This window comes from Perna viridis, chromosome 8 (assembly GCF_037379345.1).
Source record: "Perna viridis isolate PV_CMFRI_1.1 ecotype Kerala chromosome 8, ASM3737934v1, whole genome shotgun sequence".
NCBI classification, from domain to species: domain Eukaryota; kingdom Metazoa; phylum Mollusca; class Bivalvia; order Mytilida; family Mytilidae; genus Perna; species Perna viridis.
Window position 1 is genome coordinate 9,187,794 of NC_142452.1, and position 16,403 is coordinate 9,204,196.

The 16,403-nt window shown below is 37.6% G+C and overlaps 1 protein-coding gene across 4 annotated transcripts; it reads left to right on the plus strand.

Moving 5' to 3' along the window:
- Positions 1 to 8,733, plus strand: LOC148609219 (uncharacterized). 4 transcript variants are annotated; one of them, XM_088541018.1, is made up of 3 exons: positions 9 to 162; positions 1,491 to 1,595; positions 4,727 to 8,733. In XM_088541018.1, exons 2-3 carry the CDS (start codon positions 1,545 to 1,547, stop codon positions 5,495 to 5,497), a joined length of 822 nt encoding a protein of 273 aa, XP_088397144.1. In that variant the 5' UTR covers positions 9 to 162; positions 1,491 to 1,544; the 3' UTR covers positions 5,498 to 8,733. The 4 variants fall into 4 exon arrangements, with proteins under 4 accessions (XP_088397148.1, XP_088397144.1, XP_088397147.1 ...); XM_088541021.1 differs by lacking the exon at positions 9 to 162 and adding an exon at positions 182 to 203; XM_088541019.1 differs by lacking the exon at positions 9 to 162 and adding an exon at positions 379 to 644.
- The last annotated feature ends 7,670 nt before the right edge of the window (positions 8,734 to 16,403 follow it).

Below are 16,403 nucleotides of genomic sequence, written 5' to 3' on the forward strand. Positions count from 1 at the left end.
TAGGACCGAGTAAAATTACTTCCGCATCAGTTATTCAGGAGATAATCTTCACTTTTAATTTGTAATTTCCGACATGAGCGTGTATTTCCGGTTTCTCGTTACCGCCATCCTGATCGATGTTGTTTATAAATGCTGACGCTGAATTTGTTGGGGAAATTCAAGGTAGGTTCTTCTTGCTATTTTGAAAGATTGTCTTGTGTATTGTAAATATATTTATGATTATCGTGGTCTGTAAAAGAATTAATCCTGATAAGTACAAATTTATTTGATACGCATACATGCATTAAGTGGAATAATAACGTAATTTGATCATGTAAATTGAGATACAATAAAAGATACAATTGATTTTATATTTCATTGGTCTCTTTGTCGTATTATTATATCTATCGATTATAGTATTTTACATTCATCCGTGACGTCTTCATTTAATAATATCGGCTATTTCAGGAATACGGTCGATCATTGATGTAATGTCTGGCTGTATTTTTTTTCTAACAATTTAGCCATGTGTTTTATTTCAACATCACCTATCTGAATTGGGCATCGAAGCAAGTGAACATTTGGATGTTTCTGAGTTAAGAAATCTGTATTGATTGATGTTTCATTTAGAATACCATCAGTCAGCTTAAATCAATAAGATATACGTAAGTCTTTCGGGTTTAGTTTTCGCTTTAACTTACTTCCGTCATTGCAACCACTCGATAAATGGTCTCGTGATAACGTTTTCGCCTCGTATGTAGACTTATTTCAAGTCTATGTTTATGTTCATTTGAATTGATACCATTAATATCAAATGTTTATTATCTGTCCATCTGTATAACTACAAAATAAGTAAAAATAGTACTCAGAAAACTAGCCGGGGGCCAGGCGCTCTGCCCACAGAGCAACTGGGATATGTGTGCCCCAGGTGGTGGAATGGAGTACCCCTGGCGTGTTCTATGCTGGGGTTGTCCGGCTATAATACGGACCATAGCGATGCACGTGTTGGGAAAGATGCCACGCTCCTCGCACGTTAAAGAACTCTGCTGTGGTATTCGATAGGGGTAGGAACCTTTATGCACCGCCACAGGAGGCTAAATTGCCCGACCCTACCCATCCCTCCGTTTTATCTTGTAGCAATCAAAATTTGCCGACCCTATTATCCTTGTGTCCCACCCCTTTTTCATTTCATCATCATCATCATATCATGTTCAATTTTATCATCCCTTTCATATTCATCGCCTGAATATAGCTGAAATATTGCTGCTCGGGCGTTAGACCCCAACAATCAATCAATCATTAAATTCATTTTCAAGGAGAAATATGTTCTTCATAACAATCGAAAACATACGACAATTGATAATTTGTACTACATTTGCTTCATCTATGTAGTTTTAAACCAGGTACAATGTGAAGTGAACTAAAAAGTCCAAAGTTTAAGTCTAAAAAACTTGAAATTCATACATAAACAGATACGTCATTGTTGTTTATGGTTTGATTTATTTTTTTAGTCTTCAGGTCCACCTACCAGTGGAACTCTTAGATTGTCCTAAAGACCACCAACGATGTCACTCTTAGAACTAATATGTTGTGCAAGACCTGACTTTGTGGACTTTGTAAGTTACATAAATCTTTAATTATAACGTAAAATAAAAACCAAAAAGAACCAAAAGTACATAGAATATAAAACGCACAAATAATTCTATCACTAAATGGTTTATTTCATATAAGATATCCACCTTATTTCATTTTTATCTATTTTGTCTTCAGTTACCCTAGTTCGTTAAGATTATATATCTATATTATCATCATCATTATTACATAGTTGGTTTTCTTTCTGCGTCGGTCACAGAGAAGAATGCGTTAGTAACAATTGTACTTACTTAGGCCCCATACATTAGTTCCCCTTGAAGATGTCCCGTACAGGTGCGGATGTGAAAAAAAAATAAGACTACAGCAGCTCTAAGTTTGTAGTAAAAGGCGACTCAGTAGTGCTCGGTACCATTGGGCACTTTACCAACAGAGCAACTGGGTTGTGTACACTGGATTATACCCTTGTATCATTTTCCTTGTGTCCTATCCAATTTCTAATTCCATCATCATTTTCATGTTCATTTTATCTTCCATTTTATGTTCAATGCCTGAATATAGCTGAAATATTGCTCTTTAAGCGTTTAAACACCAAATAATCAATCAATCCCTTGCAGATAAGCATTTAGTAAGTGTCAATAGAATACATCTCATTATCGGTTGATTGATTGATTGATTGTTGGGGATTAACGCCCGAGCAGCAATATTTCAGCTATATTCAGACAATGAACATGAAGTGGGTGATAAAATGAACATGACATGAAAAATGGGATGGGACACAAGGAAAAAAGGGTCGTCAATTTTGATTGCCATAAGAAAAGGGAGAGATGGGTAGGTTCAGGCAATTTAGCCTCCTGTGGCGGAGCACAAAGGTCCCTACTCCCATCAAATAGCACAGCAGGGTTCTTTAACGTGCGAGGAACGTGGAATCTTTCCCAACACGGTGCACCACTATGGTTTGCGGTCAGGTTTTCCGTATTATAGCCTGACAACCCCAGCATGTAACATGCCAGGGGTACCCCATTCCACCACCTGGGGCACACATCCCAGTTGCTCTGTGGGCAGAGCACCCTAGCCCCCGGCTATGGTTCTGAGCACTATTTAGTCGCCTTTTACGACAAGCTTAGCGCTGCTGCAGGCCTATTCTTTTAACACCCGGACCTGCACGGGGGCGGAAATGCGCGAGAAGTTAAACATTATCGGCCTATTTCGCTACTGAGTATTATTTCAAAATGCATGGAACGTTGGGTTTATAAGCACGTACATAATTTTCTGAGAGTGATCGGATTATTACTCAACACCAATCTGGATTTACTCATGTTGACTCAGCTATCAACTAACTACTAGATATTTCAAATTCATTCGGTCAAGCTTTGGATAACGGTAAGGAAATTGACGTTGGGTTCTGCGAAGGCCTTTGATCGTGTTTGCCATAGAGGCTTACTATACAAATTACAACAGTACGGTAAAACAGGACGTCTTTTGCGATGGTTTAGTAGTTATATGTCGGACCAACATCAGCGAGTTGTTTCAAACGGTTGCTTTTCTAGTTGGAAACCAGTGAGAGCTTGAGTTCCGCAAGGATCTGTACTCGGCTCCATATTATTTCTTGTTATTATTAACGACATCGATGCTTGTATTTAATCATTCGCCGACGACACTAGTCTTTATGCCATAGTAGAGACGCAAGATATTGCAACTCGAACATTAAATAGTGATATGGAAAAAATCCACCAATGGGCTAAGCGATGGTTGGTGCGATTTAATCCTCATACAACGGAAGCGATGTTGATAACATGTAAACATGCAAGACAAAACCACCCTCTTTTAAAGATGAATAATTCTGTTCTTCAAGAGGTCACCAGTCACAAGCATCTCGGTATCTATTTCTCCGACGACGGTTCCTGCCATGATCATGTTGATTATATCATGAAAGGCATACAATAGGATTAATATTCTATGACAAGTGCGATTGGTTCTTGATCGTTTTACTCTAGAAAAAATATATATGTGGTTTATCAGACCGATCTTAGAATACGGAGACGTTGTGTGGGATAACGATTTACAAATCTTAATTAACAAGATCGAGAGAGTCCAAGTAGAAGCCATGCGAATTGTTACAGGTTTAATTAATATCGCTGGACGAGCTATATCGCGAAACCAATTGGGGGAAAACTCTCCGATAGGATGAAAAAACATAAACATGTGATGATGTATAGGATGGTGAATGGTGATATCCCCGAGTGTTTGAGTACCCTGGTGCCAAATGCGCGGGCTAACATATATGACCACTTTACCCGCCAATCACATAACTTAACCGAGTTTCGTACTAGGACGTCATTATACTCCAATTATTTTCTGCCGTCCACTATCAAAATGTGGAACGACCTTCCAAGTCACCACTCGTGATTCTAGGTCCTTGAATATATTCAAAACGCGTATTAATATTTCGAATAATCGTAAAATTTCAATGTACTATAATATTGGTAGTTGATCCGTTCAGGTCTTGCACGCCAGATTGCGCATGGACAACAGCTCTCTCAATGAGCATTTGTACAGGCGAGGTCTGGTGGCTAGTTCAAACTGTATCTGCGGACAAAGACAAACAAACAGCCACTTTTTACTTGAATGTAACAATTACTCAGAGATTCGACGTAACACAATACATACTTTGAATTTCCATATCGATATTGACATTGTTCTCAAAAAGTCTGATGCTTTAACTTTAGAACTAAATACAGATTTATTCTGAAAGTTGCAAACTTACATTTAAAAAAGTAAACGATTTGTCAATGCTTAATTGTGTATATAATATATCTCTTTTTATTGTGTGTTATCTTCAGTGCATTTTAACTCCTCAATACCCTTTTTATATATTTTCCTATCTATCCCTCTTCAATTTCGATACATATATTTTTATTATGAAATGGATTAACATAAGTTTCAGTTTGTTTCCGAATCATTGTGTTGTATTATAATATCGTCATATCATGTATTGATGTAATCTTTGAAATAAAATATCTTTAAACTAAAACGTCTCGTAGTCTGGGCAACGCCTCCGTTTTTTAACAATTTACTTCACACTGACCCGACGATGGGCCATGTAACAGTAGAATGTCCTTTAAGTGAATTATTATCTTTCGACTGTATATTTCAGGGAGAAAACGAAAGACAAAGTAGAGTTCTTGATATAGAGAAATTAGTAAGAGAGAGAGCATGGAAAGTGCACAATAAAGGACGCCGTAAGTGGTGTACATCGCAATGTCGACAGAAGAATAAGGTTACTCTAGAACTGGATTGGTCTGATGTCAAGTTTATACCCGAGACTCCTAAGTATGATGAAGAAGATGACGATGAAACGATTCTTCCTACCGATACAGATACACATATCGTATTCACAACAGTTTTTGAAAACAACAGTGAGTCTGCACAAGAACAAACTCTGAAAGCTGAACGTTCGACAACAGCTACATGTACAAGTTCAATAACAAAAGGTTACAGTATCAACGGGAACATCAACCTTACGCTGAAAGCGCCACAAGTTGTCGAAAAGGCTTCGGTTGGATTTTCAAAAGGATTCACGATCCAAAATGTCATTCAAAACCAAGAGCAACATACTCTTACTTGGTCAACTGAGGGAAAACTTGTCGTCTCAAAGAACTCTAAGGTAACTGCCAAGCTACAAGTAAAAGAAACGCGTTGTAACTATAGGTTTAATTGTAGAGTAGTCGTACAGGGGAAAGTGAAGGGAACATTTTATGACTACAAAAGGAAAACCGTGGGTCAATACACAGGAAGCATGAGAACGATCTTACTAGAGGAAATGGATGCCCAAGACGCAAAAGAATTCGATAATGCAGTGTATCTCAATATTGAGGGCAAATGTGGATTCCAATATGGAATTGAACAAAATATTGTTATTGATTGAGACATTCGCAGTTTTATCTTAAATTTTTTATTATAAGTAGCTGTATTTAACAATCAGATTTGTTTCTTTACATGATTAAATGTGGGTACTGCTAATGGAGTCGAAGTGAGTGGACGTGTGCATTCATATCACAGCTATTTAGTCAAACTGATGTCCATGACAGTCCTTGATGATCATATAGTCATTAAATTAATCAAATTTACTTATAATGCCGTTTGAATTCGTAGGAAAATAAAACGAAAACCGATCACTTGCGAAACGATGTAAACAACGGCTCACTTGAGCTATCTCATGTAATTACATGTGAAAATAGACAATTTACGGTCAACAAATACAAGTTCTGACCATAAATCTCGATCCGCAGTACCAAAACAATATGCACTTTCAACAAAGCACGCCTATGACTATGGTCTCATAGGATCGTCCCACCATCAACATGACTCCTGTCATCCCTGCAGCAAGTGTTCCAGCCCTACAGGGTTCTGAGCACTATTTAGTCGCCTTTTATGAGAAGCATAGTGCTGCTGTAGGCGTATTATTTTGACACCCGGACCTGCTCGGGGCCAGTAAAGTAGAAGATGAAAATGAAAAGAGAGAGTTATGTATGAAAAAAATCAATTAAAACAAAAATTTCTGCAAATGAAAGCCCAACTCTATCAAATACAACCGTAAAGTCAAAAAAATTATTAGTACTAATCTGAATACTGATCAAGAAAATGTAGAAGTTAGTAATGTTCATAGACTAAGGCATCGGAATGACGGAATATAATTGCCAAATTCGCAAAATATAATGACCATCAAAAAGTTAGGGCTGCAGCAATTGAAAAACTCAAGGACAGGCGTGACGTGTCAGTCCATCAGCAATACCCTGCTGAAAAAATGACCGGAGAAAGGAATTTATCCCAAAACTAATATATTTGAAGCGTTGTCGGTACAAGAATGCACGTGTTGTTCTCGATAAACTTAATATCGGAAATCGTGAAATACATCCATTAGAAGTGTTTAACTTAATTGGGCAACAATATCCAGGCCCAGGTTTTGATGGACCACTAGGCTTCCATAATCCACACTTTCAAGGACATATGCCTATTGGAGACCACCAAGACCGCAAGGCCCGCAAAAATGGGCCTTCAGGTTTCTTTCGCCCCTCAACAAGTCAATGATCCGGGACCAAGTCGAGGACCACCCTTTGCTTTCTTCAAATGACACCTTATCTGATGATTTAAACAAAGATATATATAAATTAGCCCAATAATTCATCAAATAATCAAAGCGTTTTGACAAGCAATTTTAACGTCATCTTGTTAATATTTCCCCTTTTTTCATTCTTTTATACTTTTTTTTAAATTTTAGTTTCAGATAACGATATTGAAATGACAAGTTCATCATATATAATAACATATATACTGTTCTTGATTCAGTTTTTGTCACAATTAGTTGTTTATGTTGTATATAGTGTTTTATTGCTGATTAATTATGTTGAAAGGACTCTTGTAAGCTGGTATAACTTATGTCCAATCCAATTAGGAATAAAATGTGTTTAAACTGCACCGCCACCAAATGGTTAATTTCCACCACCACCACCACATACCCATAATAGCTACATGTAGGACCACGCGCAAAAGAAACGAACAGTTCCGTTATTAGTGATTGATTGATTGATTGTTGGAGTTTAACGTCCGAGCAGCAATATTTCAGCTATATTCAGACGATGAACATGAAATGGATGACAAAATGAACATGAAATGAAATAAGGATGGGACACAAAGATAATAGGGTCGACAAATTTTGATTGCCACTGGAAATAGGGAGAGGTGGGTAGGGTCGGGCAATTTAACCTCCTGTGGCGGAACCCTATGGTTCCTACTCCCGGAGAATACCACACTAGGGTTTTTTAACGTGCGAGGAACGTGGAATCTTTCCCAACATGGTGCACCATTATTGTTTGCGTTCTGGTTTTCCGTATTATAGCCTGACAACCCCAGCATGTAACACGCCAGGGGTACCCCATTCCACCACCTGGGGCACACATCCCCGGCTAGGGTTCCAAGCACTATTTAGTCGCCTTCTACGACAAGCTTAGCGCTGCTGCAGGCCTATTCTTTTAACAACCGGACCTACACGGGGCCGTTATTAGTGAACGAATGTATTACCTTTCTTTTTCTCAATGTTTGTGGACTATAATCGAAACAGGAATATCCAAAATTTCAAGAATTTATTACTTCAAAAGATACTGCTTTTTCGCTCAGTAAAAACTTGATGGATATTGCATCTTGAATTTAGAAAAAAATTTTTTTTTTAAATTCCACAACTCAAATTGTGATTATTAACAATGGGTTGATATTAACCCAGAACTCTTACAGTTAGAAAAAACCTACTTTTAGGTAGTACTTATTTGTCCCCGAAAACTAAAAATATGTCTCGAATGAAGCAATCAATGAAATTGAATACGAAATGTTAGATCTTGCTACCAATACTAACAGATGTGTTTGTAATGTTGGAGATTTTAGTGTTATGCAAACACTTATTATGAGTCTTTCCCGATGCCTCTATTTGTGAATTTTTTGCGGATTTTGGAGGTGATAATGAATCTAGGAAATATATTTATGATTTTTAAATTTTGAAAAAAAAAATCTTTAGATACATCCCCCTTATACTTTTGGATATAATCTCATTAATTTTTGCACGAGAAACTATCTTTATATTGATAATGGTTGTTTTAAAGGTAGTGACTAAGTAATTAGTCAAAAACTTGTCAACATGTGTCATTTAAGATGTTAAATGTATGTCAGTTTTACCATCTATTTTCTTATGTTCACAATGCTCTACACTTTTCATTTGATTGTCGATACAAGGTTTTTTACCAGTTATATAAGGATCTAAGACAGTCTATGATCAACGACATATTAAGTTTTGATATTAATATTTCAACATTAACTGATGAAGAAAAAAAGATGTATTTGTTAAATGAGGATACTGTTTATAATGTAGTTGCCAAAACCTGCCACAATATTTCATTTTATATTGTTAACAGTTGTATATATTATGAACATTTATAAGTAATTTGTAACACTTTTTAAGTTGTATGTTTGAATTAGTATTCTTTAAAAATCTTTCATAATTCTTTTAAGAATGGCACATACATAAATTTTATTGTTTTTATTACATGTTGTTTTAAATGATTATTATATTTCATGAATGTGGTGAGAACCAAATAAACTACTGAACTTAAACCACTATAGGCAGTCCTTTTAAGAGCTCAGCAACCCAAGCATTCAGTAATGGACGCCCCCCCCCCGCGCAATAATAATAATAATAATAATAATAATAATAATAATAATAATAAACAGTAAAACAAATCTCAAGTTTGGTTCGACGGGTAGTGTAATGAAACAAGGACACCATTCCATAAAGCACGAAATAGATTCAGTTTCGTTAAAAATAGACACAGTTAATAGAGACGAACTGAAAAATGTAAGTAGTGGATATAAACAACAGATGAATATAAGCTACACAAACTATCAACATAAAATGGAAAATAGTCTGAGACAAACAGCCAAAACAAAGCCAAAGGAATTATGGAACTTTTAAATCGACTTACTGTAAACGTATTAATTTTCGTTATTTTCGCGGTGGACACAAAAGAGTGAAATATGGTTACCGCGAAATTGCTTTTTAACACTATACAGCCCTAATCATTTTTTAAAAATCAATTTGTCAATTGATACCCGCGAATATGTTCACTTGACAGAATCCGCGAAAATTAACACGTTTACAGTAATAAAAAAGGTGGATGTGACGATGCATAAATCTCGGCTGATCAGCTTTACAATTACTTCAAATCTTTAAACGCTGACAATGATACAGTTAATGATGACAACCCAGACTTTGATCTTATCTATGATCCAAATTCAGTTGATATATTAGACTATGATACAAATGTAGATGAAGTATTAAAAGCTTTAAAGGGCTCGAACAATTGCAAGGCGGCTGCTGAAGATGGTATTGTCAATGAGTATATTAAAAGTAAAATTAATTTAATTATGCCTATATATCTTAAATTGTTTAACAATGTATTGTATAGTGATATAATCCCATATGTCTGGTTTAGGGGGATTATCGAACCTGTTTATTAAAACTAAGGGTATCAAAGTAATTTGAATGATAATAGAGCTATTTGTCTTATTTCTAATCTCGGTAAAGTTTTTACCTCTATATTGAACACTAGACTTAACAACTTTTCCAATTATATCTGATTTATCTCGAATTCCTAGGGTTGTTTTCGGAGAGGTTAATCTGTTCAGGGCAATATTTTTATAGTACATTCCCTTATTTCGTTCTACTTATCCTCAGGCAGATTTTGTTGTGCATTTATAGACAGGAAGGCTTTTGCCAGTTTGGCGCGCGGGACTTTATCAAAAAGTTCTAAAATCAGTCATTGATGGAAAACACTTCAGATTGGTCTATAATATGTATAATGATATCAAGTCATGTGTTCATCAGCTTTATGTCTGATCTGATCAGAAAGAAAGAATATCGTTTGGCTAGATCCTTCAATCTCAGGTTCCGCTATATAGATGACGTATTATCTTTAATCAATCCTTATTTCGGGGATTTGATACGTTGCATCTACCCAAAAGAACTTGAGATAAAGGATACTACAGACACTGTGAAGTCAGCCTTATATCTTGATCTATACTTAGAAATCGATGGTAAAGGAAAACTATTGACCAAACTTTACGACAAACGTGATGACTTTACATTCAGAATTGTCAACTTTCCTTTCATCTGTGGCAACATCCCTTCGGCTCCTGCGTATGGAGTGTTCATATCACAACTCATACGTTATGCCAGAGTACGCAGACATTTTGTATCGCGCTAAAACTCTAACAAATAGTCTTCTGCAACAGGGTTGCTACAAGATTGAAGTCGTCACTACAGAAGTTTAATGGTCGTCATCATGAACTCGTGGATCGTTATGGTGTATCCATCAGCACCATGACAACTAATTTATTCAACGGGTTATAGTTTTCCTATCCTCGTTTGTCTACCCCGGACTTGACTTTTTATGAGTAGCTTGGCGGGTGTTTCTAGAAAAGCAGAGGACGCTTACCCTACCGGTGCACCTGGTCCATGCTCCCAGTTTTTAGTGGAGTCCGAGTTGCTCATTTGCTTTTGTTACTTTATATGTATGATTTTAGTTACTTTATGTTCTTGGTTGTGTATGTCTGTTTTCCATGTCTGGTCTTTGTCCCTGGATTGCATACTTTTGATTGCCCTGTAGCGTTGGTTCCCTTGGTTGCTCTTTCAATTTGGGGGAATAAAAACAGGTTATTTCCCTTGTGAAATTGGTGTTCGGTAGGGAGAAAAATTGTCTCCCTGTCTATTTGCTTTTTATTTAAACGATCTAGGGAAATATTTTACTGAAAACCCTGTAGTTTGTTTAGTATATTTAGATACATTGCCTATAGATAAGATTGGAGTATATTACTTAAAAATGATGATTTTGTTATTATATTTTAATCATGTTAATTAGATTTCTTTCGACATAATCTCTTCGGCGATACACTTTGGAAAAGAGCTCAGACTGCAAACAGGAATCCAAGGTCGGGCCTGCCGGGTTTACGCCCCTCTCCCTGAAATGTGAAAAAAAGGATTTTGTATAAGCATAATATCTTTATTTTTCAGAAGTATTACCTCCAAATATTGGGATATTACAAACAAGATTTGAAAGGAAACTATGATAATTAAGTCCGAAATAATTAAGACTTGATATAAGCCTTATAAATAGATAAATATAATAAAGTAGTTTTACTAGATGACAAGTCGGCATGAAACACATAATAATAGAGATGCTTTTTATTTAAAATGAATAAAGTTCTCTGAGTCCCCTGTCTTTTAAATAAGGAGTGCCAAAATCTTCCTGTGCAGTAACGAATGAATAAAATTAGTTCGTTATGCTGAGTGCTCGCCTTCTGTTTGGAGCTCATTGCATTTGTTGAAGGCGGATATAAACGGAGTGTGTACAAACGGAATATCATTTGGATGAAATAATGTTTTTGAGCATTGACTAAAATCAGATTAATTGATTGACTGTTAGGGTTTAACGCACAAGCAGCAATATGCCAGCTATAACAAGGCGATGAACTGGGTAATAAAATGAATATGAAATTATGATGAAATGAAAATTGGGATGGGATGCAAGGATAGTATGGTTGACAAAATTTAATTGCCACTGGAAATAGGAAGATGTGGGTAGGATCGTGTAATTTAGCCTCCTGTAGAACGTGACTATAATCAAAGGATTTTCGAACTAATTGTAGTAAATCATTCAATATATTACATACCTAACCTGAGCATAATTCCAAAAGTAATCCACACATTTGTTGTACCCACTCTTTAGCTGAGAAGAATTATAGCCATGTGAGTCATCTCCATTATGTAAATTTTCTTGATGTATTCGAAAGGCTCCAAGTTTTCCAAACTGAATCTGGTGAGACAAGCATGTTGTCAGAGGTGCTGTAATCCAAAGTAGATGAGCTACCAACACATGTCTCCTTACATTGGTAACCTACCAGTACAAATACAACGCGGTCTAGATGTCTTTCTGTTTGTACTGCTGCTGCTGCTGCTGCTGCTGCTGATCTTTGGTGAAACAAACTCTTTAGGCATACCCTCCTCCTCACAATCCCCATCCTCTGTTCCCTTCTCTTCCATGTTTGAAATATAAAATAAAAAAAGAAAAATTTTACATCACTCAAAGCAAAGCTATGAACAAATGTACATCTAACTCATACAAATATTTGCAAAATATAATCATGAAGGTACACCGGCTTCCTTCTAGTTCTGGTGCTCTTCTGTCCAGAATCTGAGTCTCCCAGAGATTTGAGAGAGTCTGAATCATATTCTTGTGATTCTTAAATACTATAAGACAATGTTTCATCACCTGAGTGTTTAGACAAAGTGAACAGAGTGTCCCAGTCCTCTTTGGTGAAACATGTCTGTGTCTGATCCCACTCTAAACCTAAATTATCAAAATTAGAATTTCCTACTGAAATTTCTATGTCTGCCTGGGAGTCCAGCTGTGTAAAATCTAGATCAGCTAGAAAGTCTGACTAATAATCCGGTTTCTCAGAGAACAACCAATTCAAATTGAAATCGCAAGTAGGAACCTCTATATCGAAACAGATCTTCAACCTATCATGGTGGATAACGTCTTCATTTGGTCTATTCTTAATTGTGTACAGGACTGCAGATTTAACCCCCGTAAATTTATCAATTTTTGACAAATACCTACTTTCCTCGCAAAATCGCCCCGTGCAGGTCCGGGTGTTAAAAGAATAGGCCTGCAGCAGCGCTAAGCTTGTCGTAAAAGGCGACTAAATAGTGCTCAGAACCATAGCCGGGGGCTAGGGCGCTTTGCCCACAGAGCAACTGTGATGTGTGCCCCAGGTGGTTGAATGGGGTACCCCTGGCGTGTTACATGCTGGGGTTGTCAGGCTATAATACGGAAAACCTGACCGCAAACCACAGTAGCGCACCGTGTTGGGAAGGATTCCACGTTCCTTGCACGTTAAAGAACCCTACTGTGGTATTCTCCCGGAGTAGGAACCATAAGGCTCCGCCACAGGAGGCTAAATTGCCCGACCTTACCCACCTCTCCCTATTTCCAGTGGCAATCAAAATTTGTCGACCCCATTGTCCTTGTGTCCCATCTCTTTTTCATTTCTTCATCATTTCATTTTCATTTTATCATGTTCATCGTCTGAATATAGCTGAAATATTGCTGCTCGGACGTTAAACCCCAACAAACAAACAAACAAACAAACAAACAAACAAATCCTTGCAGAATCTGTCTTGTACACCACATCTCCAACCTTAAAAAAGTTCATTTAATTTAATGCTGTTATCCGTTCTCTGGTGCCATTTCGCTATGTTCAGGTTATCACGGGCAAATTGATGGCTGTGAATGAGACAATCCAATCTCGCAACTCTTTCGCGTAAAGAGACACCGAATCCTGTCTATCGTAAACTTAAATCCCTGGCGTAAGACTAAGTGGCTGCCTGTTTTCCCTTCCAAGAACCATAAGGTGTGTAGTTAATCCTCTCAGCCGATTTTCTGTAGAGCGAATAACATCTGTCGGTTGCTGAAGATGCGAATCCAAGTTGCTTTCTTGCATCTTAATGTAACATTTTAAGGTCTGACTGAGAACTCTGTTATACCTTTCTACTAGCCCCTTTGATGCCGGATGATATGTTGTTTTTCTTTTTTTTCAATTTATAACAAGTCACAGAGTTGACGAAGGAGAGAACCATCTACACTATTACCCTGATCCGTATGTAACTCTAGGGAACGACTAAATCGTGAAATTGTACTATCCATCAGAGCTCGGGCAACCGTATCACATATTTGTTTCGCCCCGTGCAGGTGCGGGTGTTAAAAGAATAGGCCTGCAGCAGCGCTAAGCTTGTCGTATAAGGCGACTAAATAGTGCCCAGAAACCTAGCCGGGGGCTAGGCGCTCTGCCCACAGAGTAACTGGGATGTGTGCCCCAGGTGGTGGAATGGGGTACCCTTGGTGTGTTACATGCTGGGGTTGTCAGGCTGTAATACGGAAAACCTGACCGCAAACCATAGTGGTTAAAGAACCCTGCTGTGGTATTCGATAAGAGTAGGAACCTTTGCGCTCCGCCTCAGGAGGCTAAATTGCCCGACCTTACCCATCCCTTCCTTTTTCTAGTGGCAATTAAAATTTGTCGACCCTACTGTCCTTGTGTCCCATCCATTTTTCATTTCATCATTTCATGTTCATTTTATCATCACTTTCATGTTCATCGTCTGAATATAGCTGAAATATTGCTGCTTGGACGTTAAACCCCAACAATAAATCAATCAATCAATCATATTGGTTTCCTTTGGTTTTACAGGCAGGGAACCTAGGATGTCAAGATGTAGCCTCTCAAAAGGAATTCCAGCATGATATTAACCTAGTTCTGCCCTAGCTTACAAACTGGATTTCTCCTGATGATAACACACTGAGCATAAGGAAACATATAATTAATAATCAGTGGACTTGTAATACCAATACAACCTTTTCTTCAGTTTTGATTAATGTTTTGTCTTGTCCAAGATGTCCGCTGGAACGTAAATCATGAAAGTACCTTTAAACTTTCTGCTTCATCTTATCATGTATCACAAACAACAGCCTTGGGATTAAAGTATCCTCCGAAAAATGGAATAAGAGATTATCTTTCAATCTCAGTTGCACCTTTCAAAGCCAAACATATCTAATCACAGTGTAAGCTAGCTGCATCTCCTGAGAAGTTGGATTGCATGAGGATCTTAACTAGGCTATAATAGTTAGCAGAGAATGATCATGTATATGCAGTTGAAAGAGTGCTTGCTCATCTTCTACTTCAACCTCAAAAGTCTCCCACTGGTTTCTCGCCCTGGTACAATACTTACAGCCACCACGTAGCAGGGCATTAGCATCAGCCTTACACTCTAGAAGCTCTTTCTCGTGGTATAATATTTTCTCTGGGTTCGGTGTTAAAACGTAGCTGGCAAACCCAATAACCACTAACCTCCCATGCTGTGTCTGACTTATTTCTGCTGAAATTCTCTGAAGCATCTACATCCAAAATGAAAGTACCATTAGGCTCTGAATACGCTGAAAATGGAGAAGCTTTCTTTAATCTCTCAAAAGCAGCCTGATGACAAGGTTCCCACTTAAAAATCACTTTTGGACCAGTCAATGAATGCAAAGATGTTGACAGCTAGGCATATTTTGGTACGTGATCTCGGTGATAATTGGTAAACACAAGGAAAGAGGATTCAATCTCCTTTCTGTTTTTCGGTGCAGGCCAGTTATGTACTATTTCGACATTTTTGGGTCAACTTAAATTACATCCTGGTTGACTATCTTACCAAGAAACTTGACTTGTTTTTGAAAAAGATTGAATGTTGACGGTTTCAGTTTGACATTATAACTATGGAAGAGTCTCAGGACATTTCTAAGTTTGTGAATATGATCTTCAAACCTCCTCCCTATTATGATAGCATCATCCAGGTAGGTCAAACCTTCCAGGAAAGACCCTGTAGAACTAACTGCAACACCCTGCGAAAGGTTGCCGGAGAATTACAAAGACCGAAAGAAAGGCGTAAATGCTAAATCAGACCATACCGCGTTACAAATGCCGTTTTATGACGTTTTTTATCTTCTGGATCAATTTCTAGTTGCCAGCATCCTGCTGTCATGTCTATTGCCATCCAGACGCCCCCCCTCAGCGTATCCAGACATCACTCTATGTTGGCAATTGGAATTCATCTTTAATGGTAACGTTATTGAGGCAACGATATTCTACGTTATTGAGGCAACGATATTCTAAGCAGTACCGAATACTCCCATCTTTTTTCCGCACTAGAACTGGACAACGGGTCCACTCCGAAACTGATGGTTGGACAACACCTTTATTCAGCATCTTCTGTAGATGTTTCTCTTCCTCACATTCAAATTTCAATGGTGTCCTCTCAAGGGTGTGTTTTACTAGTTTAGCATTTCCAGTGGTAATCCAATGCTTGATGTCCCCCGCAAACCCTGATCTAAGTCATTTTTAGCAAATATACCCTGAAAGTCTGTCAACAATTTGAAGACTTGATCTTTCTGTTCGGTAGAAATACCTTTAACGTTTCTGTCTAATAAATCCCTCAAATGTTCAGGTAAGCCCTAACCATAAGAGACCTAAGAAAATCTGACGTCTCTTAGTAGTCATGAATCTATCAAACGGAACTGGATGGTGATTTTCCGGCTTATCCGGCTTATTCTGTACTGAGTAAGAATTATCATCCTTGATTATCTTTACTTCCAAGTTGTCAGTACCAAAACCAATATCAACTAGTGGGAGTG

Coding starts and splice junctions, on each gene's coding strand:
- LOC148609219 (XM_088541018.1), top strand. CDS start 1,545: ATGTCACTCTTAGAACTAATATGTTGTGCAAGACCTGACTTTGTGGAC. Junction 1,596..4,726: donor GACCTGACTTTGTGGACTTT/GTAAGTTACATA, acceptor TGTATATTTCAG/GGAGAAAACGAAAGACAAAG.